This window comes from Benincasa hispida, chromosome 4 (genome assembly GCF_027475165.1).
Source record: "Benincasa hispida cultivar pf3 chromosome 4, pf3_genome.v1.1, whole genome shotgun sequence".
NCBI lineage: Eukaryota > Viridiplantae > Streptophyta > Magnoliopsida > Cucurbitales > Cucurbitaceae > Benincasa > Benincasa hispida.
The window spans coordinates 53785585-53794841 of NC_143481.1; the positions used below are offsets into that span (position 1 = coordinate 53785585).

General features: G+C 34.4%; 1 protein-coding gene across 4 annotated transcripts in view; it reads right to left on the reverse strand.

The window, feature by feature from the left end:
* LOC120075405 (histone-lysine N-methyltransferase ATX2-like) overlaps nucleotides 1-6243 on the reverse strand; it is a 31025-nt gene extending 24782 nt beyond the window's left edge. For 3 of the 4 annotated variants that reach the window (XR_016529357.1, XR_016529358.1, XM_039028778.2), the window contains exons 1-9: nucleotides 5094-6243; nucleotides 4884-4935; nucleotides 4726-4800; nucleotides 4347-4566; nucleotides 3404-3527; nucleotides 3179-3283; nucleotides 2494-2702; nucleotides 1590-1682; nucleotides 1367-1464 (exon numbers count right to left, since the gene is read on the reverse strand). Coding sequence is in view for 2 of the 4 variants with exons in the window: in XM_039028778.2 (XP_038884706.1) it covers nucleotides 1367-1464; nucleotides 1590-1682; nucleotides 2494-2702; nucleotides 3179-3283; nucleotides 3404-3527; nucleotides 4347-4566; nucleotides 4726-4800; nucleotides 4884-4935; nucleotides 5094-5746 (1629 nt within the window). In the remaining 2 variants the exon portion in view is untranslated. The remainder of the gene's footprint in view (nucleotides 1-1366; nucleotides 1465-1589; nucleotides 1683-2493; nucleotides 2703-3178; nucleotides 3284-3403; nucleotides 3528-4346; nucleotides 4567-4725; nucleotides 4801-4883; nucleotides 4936-5093) is intronic. The other variant, XM_039028780.2, reaches the window with a different exon arrangement.
* Nucleotides 6244-9257: the final 3014 nt, after the last annotated feature.

Sequence of the window (9257 nt, forward strand, 5' to 3'; positions counted from 1 at the left end):
TTTGAAAATCAAATCTTCCTTTTTCTTGGCTCTCAATGGCCTCATTCATAGTGAGGGCCTAATCAAGAATTTGTCTCCCTACAACAAAAGCTTCTTGAGCCTCAGAGATGGTCGGAGGGAGCACTTTCTTTAACCTATTAGCCAAGACCTTTGAAATGATCTTCTAAACACTGGTTGTGAGATTGATAGGTCTAAAATCTTTGACCCTGTTTGCATTTTCCTCTTTGGGGATAAGACAAAACAAAGATTTCCTTAAGGGAGCAGTTCAAGATGCCTCTTTCAAAGAATTCTTTAAACACATTTTCCAAATCCCCATTAAGAAGATTCCAATTATCTTGGAAAAAAGCCATAAAGAAGTCGTACGAGCTTGGGGACTTATTCCTATCACTCCCAAACCGCCTTCCTAATTTTTTCCATAGTGAACGGGGCCACCATCTCTCCACCTTCTCTGGTCAAGATGGGACACCAATCAATGCCTTGAACAAATGGTTTTGGCAAGACAGCAGGACTATACAGGTCAGAAAACACCGACAACATTCACCTCCTTATCATTGCCCGTACTACAACCATTGCCCTTGATTATAAGACCTATGCAGTTCTTGTTTCCTCTACCACTATCCACCCTATGGAAGAAGGCAGAATTAAAATCCCTCTTCTTAGCCCATTTCACTTCCATCTTCTGGCTCCAACAAATATTCTCCTTCCTTAACACATCAGCAAACTCACCAAATCCTTTTACACAAAGCGAAAGATCTAGGTAGAAAACTGAATCAATCCAAATAAAACAAGAGAAGACAAAACTCAAACTGATCTTAAACTAAAAAACCAAAAAAGCTATCTTGAAAGACTTGAAGAATTCTTCCAAAACGAAACTCATCTAGGTAATATATCTCTGCAAGTGAACAAAACAACCAAGGAAAATCTTCTAAAATGCCCAACCAAACTCTAAACTGTTGACCTTAATTGAGCTATCAAACACCCACTGAGTGAAAAATGGTGAACCAACACCCAAAAATACTACACCCACTGAAAGGCTTCAAAAGAGGCTTCCACTGAATAACTTCTGAGGACAAAAAACTGAAGAATATACTGTTCTTTCATAATGATTTTCGATTGGAAGGGTTCTTTGATCTAAGTTTATTAGTGATAACAATATCTGTCTTCCATCCAATTAATAGCAATTACTTTATTTTTAAAAAAAATACATATTAAAAAAATTATAGTTGTAACTTTAAAGCACCAAAGAAGCCATCATATACTAGAATAACCAGAGAATTAACATGCAAATTGTTTCTCATCAGAAGAGAAAAAAAGAACTGAAATAACATGCAAATGCAAGTATATCCACCCAACCTAACGAACTAACCTGCTCTCCGTTATCCAAAGTTACTCTAAATAAAGGTCGAAATTTTGATTCAAAATCTCTCAAAACTTCCATTCTATATAAGGTGCAGACATTGGGATCTGGAAGCAAGCAAAAGAGATGACAAGAATAGTGTTAGAAATTCATCACGTTGAAAAGGTAAGCTAGAAATATCTGCAACAAAGATAATTTCAAAAATAATAATTACAAAAGTTCAAATATCCACCAGTTAAAGAAGAAAATTTCCTCACAGCTGTGTACCCTTCGGGCCATACAGACCCATCATTCTGGAAATATTTAGAATCTTTGACGATCTTCCCTGAGAACAAAAAAAAAATATGCCCATAAACATTAATAAACAGGTTGCTTAAGATTAAAATACAATGTCAATTACCCCTTGTTTTGCCATATTTTGACAACTAGTCATATTTTTTTCCATAGGAAACAGAGAATTTCATCGATATAAATGAAACTACAAAATGAGAGGTCCGTTCAGAGGATTACAAAAAAAAAAAATCCAATGGGCTATAAGAGGGTTTAAGTCATAATTACAAAAAGGAGAAACTAATTTACACCAATTAAATGCAGTGTAAGTAACATTAGAAGAAAAAAAGATCATAAAGATGGTAAGTCAAAAGTGGAAAAGTTAACAATTTTTCTCAATCGATGATTTGGAAAACAAAGGTACCAAAGAAAGGTCAACGTTGTTTTGTTCAGAGAGTTGCTCTCATTAGGATTAGTGATAGCCTGCCAAATAAATGTGTCTCTGTGGTTGTGTGCTACTCAGAGAAAGATCTACGATAGTTTGCCAAAGGGAGGAACTTTTATATTTGGAAAATGTGCTCGTAGAAAAGTCTAATGGCAATGATACTTCATATCAAAAGATTACTATATTTACCTCAAAGGTATGTTATGTTTCACAAGTAAAATGAAGATTTTGATCATTTTTCCCACGTCATTATCTTGTTTCTTGAGAACTAACAAGTCAATTTAACGTATATAACATTATAATTTATGGAACAATAACAATTCAAATCTTATAATAGCCTACAGTTTCAAAATCCGTGGATGAAAATCAACATTTCATGATATCCCATAATACATTAGGAAAAGAGTGATTCAAATTTTACCAAGGCTTATTATTTCTAGATCCCCAACTATAAATGGAGAAGATCCATATTCATTGAGTAGACAATGCATCCCTCCTCCTTCATTAAGGCATTCTTCCCCTGAATCTGTTGTCCCTTCTTCCTCACCACTTGCAGTTGCAAAATCATCCACTTCAATTCCATTTTGCAACTGTAACATACTTGGTGGAAGTTTCTGCTCACTTAGATACCTGCTTCAACAGGTAAGTCAGTAAATTTCTACCAGTGACCTTAAAAATAGAATACAGCTTAGCAAGAAGTAACAAGAACCAACAAAGCCCCTCTTACATCATCACACTCAGTTTCATTTACATTATTGGACTCTCCATGAGTGCGAGTATTAAATTGAAATGGAGATGGGTTGGCACAGAACCATTCTCTCAAAGTGAGTATATATAAATTAAATCTCACGGCAATTTTTTCAACATTTCATTACAGGACACAGGACAAAATATATCTCAATAGGAATCTGCCTCAAAGTAAAGTTGGTCCCATCACATCCTTAGCATGGTAACTATAAATTGACAGAGCTGATACCGCAAACAACAATCAGCGTCAGGCTGTCGAATGAGTTTAATTTAGGATAAACAATTATAGAGACTTGGGAGTAAGAAATGTCGTAATCATTTCTTTTTTTAAATAAGAAGCCAAACCAATCCAGCATTACATTTTTGCCTCTTCTAGGCTCCGCATGAAGTGTGGTTTCTTGCATTTCTGGTGGAAAAAAGAAAGAAGACCTTTGAGAAATGAGATGGCCTGTTTTACTTTAATCCTGGACAATAGAGAAACTAGTTAGTGTGCGCATTCCCAACAAAAAATTTCTGCATTTTTTGTCTCAAAGTTCTGGTACAATAAACCAGACAAATATAGTTCAACCAGAAAGCTCACAAACCTTGCAAAGTCATGTGTACCAAAAAATTGAACAGGGACTGTCCTTCCTCCTGAAATATTTCTTAACCCCTTACGATCACCAATGAGTGATTCATCCACTATAATTGCTGGCCACATAGCATGACCTGCATTTAACTAACAAAAGAAGTAATCAAAATATGTCCCTTGCAAGAATTATCAATTTTTATAAGAAACCAACTTCTATTTGCATTGCTATCGCCATACAATTCAAAAATAGTAACAAAAGCACTCAGCCTGCATGAAGTTATGTCTTTTTGCTCAATAATTTCTTTCATCTTCCCAATTTAATCCTTGATTTTTCTTCCTTCTTCAGTTTTAGCCCAACAATTCTATTCTTTCTTCAATTATGGCTTCTTCTTCCCAATAAATTTCAACATCAACTCTCAACTTTAGTTCAGCAGTTTTTTTGCCTTTCTTCCCAATTTCAACCTACAATTTTAGAGATGACGGAGCTGGCAGACAAGATAAATTCTCAAAATTGAAAAAACCTAAACATGAACTGCCCCACCCCTCGATTTAATACTCTCAATAGCGACACTTTGAAGCTTGAACCGTGATAGAAAGGTACAACACGTTGATGTTTTCCTATTTCCATTTAATTTTTTGTCCTTTTGATTTTCAGCCTCTCACAATATGTTAAGAAACAGAGAGAAATGCATTCACCATAAAATGCACAATATGTTTGCTCCAAGAGTCATTTGTTTCCGCAATGGAGGACTTTCAATAACAATAGAGGACTCCAAGTTGGTGCTTATTTCCTTCATGTCTTTCTATTTCAGGAAAAACCACCACTCCCTCTCTTTTACTAATTTTTTTAAGACATTCGTTCTTTATTTTTAAAACATTACTGTTTATCTTTTTTCAATTGTTAAAATGAAAAAGAGGAGGAAAAATAGGGAAAAGGGAAGAGATGAAGTACAGACCAGTAAGTTTGGCCCAAACAATATCTCCAGGTTCAGGTTCCAGGCAGTCATCCAAGGATGCTGCTAACACTAGCATCTCATTGTAATCATAAGCATCACTATCTACGCTATCAACGCCGAAATTCAAGTTCAAAGACTGCATCTCTTCACCAGAAATATGGAATTTGACTTTCTCATTTGAAAGAATCAAATCTTCTCTGTCTTCATCTTCATATTCAATCTATATTGAATTTTGTAAGTAAGAATAAATGGCATCACCAAAAACCAAAAGCCGACAAGTCCGAACAATACAAGAGAAGACACATAATCTACAGTTAACAGTAAGTACTTATATCAAACACACACTGTGAAGTTTAAAATTACATATGTGAGAACATACATGATGACGACCAGTCTCTGAATTATAGCCCACAACACAACCACAGTACCAATCAGCGTCCAATGGCCAATAAACCTGTGACGTTGCGAAGTACCATATCGTTTCAAACATATCCCAAGAAGATGATTCAAATCAGAGTTACAGATAGAATGACTTGCCTTGCATTGTAATCCAATATACACTTTTGGGTCAACATCCTCAAAACTTAACCTGAGAGTTGATAATTTATTATATTCCAGTAAATAGAACTGACTAAGTGAGAAACAACTACACAAAAATCAAGATACAAATGCTTCACATTTCAACTCCGAAGAAGCCACTACCCCTCCGAGGCCTTAAATTGCAACTCAAAAACCAGAAACCAGTACCTGACCCATCTCTTAGCAGTAGGAGATTTGAACATGGTCTTCTCGGAAAGCTGTGAAGAATTGCGCTTCTTTCTCTGTCCAGGATTTTTATTGTTATTGCTGTGAGTGCGACAGTCCCTCAACCTAGGACCATTCATCGCACGAATAACACTGGAATCAACCTCCAATTTAACAAGCTCATTACACCCAAACTTATCCTTTCTCTTTTTCTTCTTCTTGGGCGTTCTATCAACTTCAGATTCCTCTTCATGATCGTCCACACCATTCACCATCTCATCAATCTCACGAGCTTCAGATTCCACAACAGTTCTCGAGCCCAATTCAACCTGCTCAACCAAAGATTCGTAGACAGAGGAACCAGCAGAAGAGTGGCGGGGTTTCTTCCGGCGGCGAGAATAAACATGGAGCAAACGAGGCGGCTTGAAATTAAGATCATCGAAGTGATTCACCACAAGCCTCCGGGCTTTCACCTTCTTAGACATAACATTGGAAGACCCACTTGTACTAACAAAAGGAGATGTAGTGGAGTAGACATGATCGAGAGAAAGGTACCGAATCGGAGTTCCAGCATTATAAACATCGATATTGATATCATCTCCATCTTCCCCATCAACAATTGGTGGCTTGGGGCGCTGCTGAAGAGGTAATGCCATTGAAAAAGAAAAGCAAAAGCAAAAGCCCTCCACCACTTCTGCTCCCTCCAGCAACAAAACAACAGCCCCAAAAAGGGCGGCAATCCAGGGAAGTAGGAAGGAAGCAAAACAGCAAGTTTGGAAGAAAAGGGGGAAATGGGGTTGTGGAAATTAGGGTTTTAGAGGGGATTGGAGAGAGAACGAGAGAGATGGCGATGGGGACGTTTGCTTTTTGATTTTGGAGGGAGGTTTTTGAGGGAAAAGGAAGGTTTTTTGTGTGTTTTCCCGCCGTGCGCAGAGCTCTCAAAGAAAAAAACTGAAAATGAGAGAAGAGAGAAAGAAGAATGACTGAACGTTTATATGTAATTACAGTGAAGATGGTACCTTTGAATTTGGGCTTTCCATTTGCAAATGGCGAACCTGAACTGAATTCGCTTTGCCCCCTTCTCCTTCGTTGTGGGCTTTTTTCCAAATTCCAAGATTCTGTTGTCTTTCAGATTTAGTTAAGCGAAAACAGCACCTTTAAGACTACTCTCTATATTGAATGATAACATCGAAAATTCTTATAAATAGAAAAAATCTAAAAATATTTGTACTTTATGATTTAAAAAAATTAAAAAAGAGGAATATTTTTCTATTAAATGTAAATATTTTTAAATATTGTTTTATATTTAAAAAGATTCCGGAGTAAATTTTCGTAAATAGTTCATATAATTTAATAAAATTCTCATAAACAGATCCTTCTATAAGAACTATTTGCAAAGGTTTTATTAAACCATGATGTAATCCAATTTGAAAAGTGAGCCTCATTTGATTTGATTGCTCTCACTCATTACTCCCTTTGCAATTGAACCCAATTACAATTAATACATAAATGCAACTCATTATGTTTGTGGAAATTTTGATTATGGATAAGTAAACTTGCCTAAATTCTAATTATAAACCATAGGGATTCAATTCTGGCTTTCTTTTAACCGTAGGAACCAAATTTACAATTGACCTTATTTTTCTTTATTTTTTCTTTTTTTTTTTTTAGAGTACGACAATTTGATTTTAGATGGTCGTAATTGATTTCTTATCAACTAAGTTATGTTTTAGATTGGCGAAGTATAAAAAAAGGTTAAAAAAATAGTTGTGACAAACTTTTGTAAAAGTAGTAGTTTACTTCATAAAATTTACTTTATGATAGCATAGTTCATATACTTGTAAATTTGTGACAATTTAATCATTCAACTCTATCATGTAACAATTTAGTGTTTGTACTTACAAATTTATGATGAAATAGTCCATACTCTAATAACTCTTCAAAATTAAGTGCTAATTTGTATTATATAGCGACTTGGTGTTTATAATATGTGAACCAATTTGATTCTTAACTAGTTTATCAATCTACATCAAGAATATCATAATACCATTTTTTAAGATGGAGATCAAACCAGTAAAAATTGATTGGGACTAAATTATTACAAATTCGTCAAACCAAACATAACTCAATTAGCATACAAGTGTGCTAGAAACCACGAGGTTTGTTGTTTGAATCTCCCTATTCTCAATTGTACGAAAAAAAACTATTGTAAATGTAAAAATACGTGAACTAAATCATTACAAGCTAAAGTCTAGTGATTAAACTCTAAAGTATTACTCTGTAAAAAATCCAGAGATCAAAAATACTTTTTAACCAAGAAAATAAGTTAGATTTGCAAATGACTGGTTGAGTGTTAGGTTTTTATTAATGCCTTTCTAGTGAGAACAAAATGTCTTACTATTTATTGTGTCAAGTAATTTACAAAGAAAATCAACTAAATGTTGGTTAAGTTTTCATTTTGTTGTTTGAGATTATTCTATTTTAGTTTATGTACTAATTTTTGTTTTTTATTATTAATTTAAAACTAATTTTACTGAATTTGGTAAAATAATAATACTAAGGGGATTAATCATTTTTTACCTTAAATTTAGGAGATCGTATTAATTTTAATTCCTACAATTTTAAGCTTCATCGATTTAAATCTTAAATTTTACAGTCTAGATTATATCAATTTTAATCACAGACTTTCAATTTCATCAATGAAAACTTCAAACTTTAACAGGTATATCATTTTACACCTTTGGCAAGTTTCATTTCAGTCACCGTTAGAAAGGTTTCTCACACATGCCTAAAGTCATGTGTCGTTATGTTATAGGTACTTGTTTTTTAATTAAAAATAACTAAATCATTTGAGATGGAATGGTGACCACTATCACGTAAACATGAGCCAGACTTTCAAAAGTAGGAGTCATCCAAATACACAGAGACTCTTGTATTCCTCGTCGTCTTTGGTGTTGTTTCTAGCTACAAAAAAGTGAGGAAGATACAAGACATTTGTCAATCGGCCACCGACGACATGTTGTGACGACCACCTCCAATTTTCAAACTCCAATGCCACCTTTGGTGGCCAAACTCTGATGACCACCTCCGATGACAACCATCTTCAGCGATCACCTCCAACGTCCAACTCCGCGTTATTACTACCTCTAGCGGCCAACTTCGGTCACCTATGATGACCTATTTCGATCACCAACTCTATTGATCATCTCCAGTGACTAACTCAACCAATCATATACTAAAAAATCAAAAGTATTTTATCTACCTCAAGTACGATGGTTATATGTAAAAAAATTGTAGAATATATGTGAAGTTTTCCAATTGATATATCGATTGAGTGTTATAAATTTGAAAAAAATATGTGTGTAATTGAAGGGTTAAACAAAAATGACTACGAAAAAATCATACTTTTTATAGGAAAAATACTTTTTTCGTCCCCGATTTTTCAAGAATACGTGTATTTGGTCCCTAATGTTTTAAATTTGTCATTTTAATCCCTAGGGGGCGTTTGAGGCAAAGACTATCTTAAGACTATAACAACAATCCTCTTGCTGCGGTAAATACTATTTTATAGTCCCCAGTTCGCTACCCTCAACAATATTTCAAAACCCCAATTTGTTACAGTATTTACTATTTGCTATAGTTTTACTATTTTACATTTATAATTATTTTATTATTTGCTACAGTGTTACCATTTCCTTCTCAAATTAAAATAGTTTACACCTCAAATACATACTATTATAACCCAAACTAAAATAATATATACTCCAACCACAAACTATTATAACCCAACCATAATAACCTAGTACTATAATAATCAACTATTTGCCCCAAACGCACCTAAGTTTTCAAGAATAGGTTTAAAAGGTCTCTCGACTAATAAATCTATTATAAAATTGATTAAATATATGATGTGACAATACCACTTGGAAAAAATATATAATTTTTAATCTTTCTCACGTTTGTTCTCCTCTCTCATCTTTCTTTCTCTTTTTAGCTCTCGTTTTTCAATGGAAGAAGATGATGAAATTTGCTCACTTCTCTCTCTTCTCTCTCGTCCTCTCTCCTCCATCTCCATCCTCTCAAATTGTCTCTCATTTTTTAATAATCTTAGTTTCTTAAACTTTTCTCTCTATTCTTCCGGGAAAACTCAGGGTGTGTTTATATAGT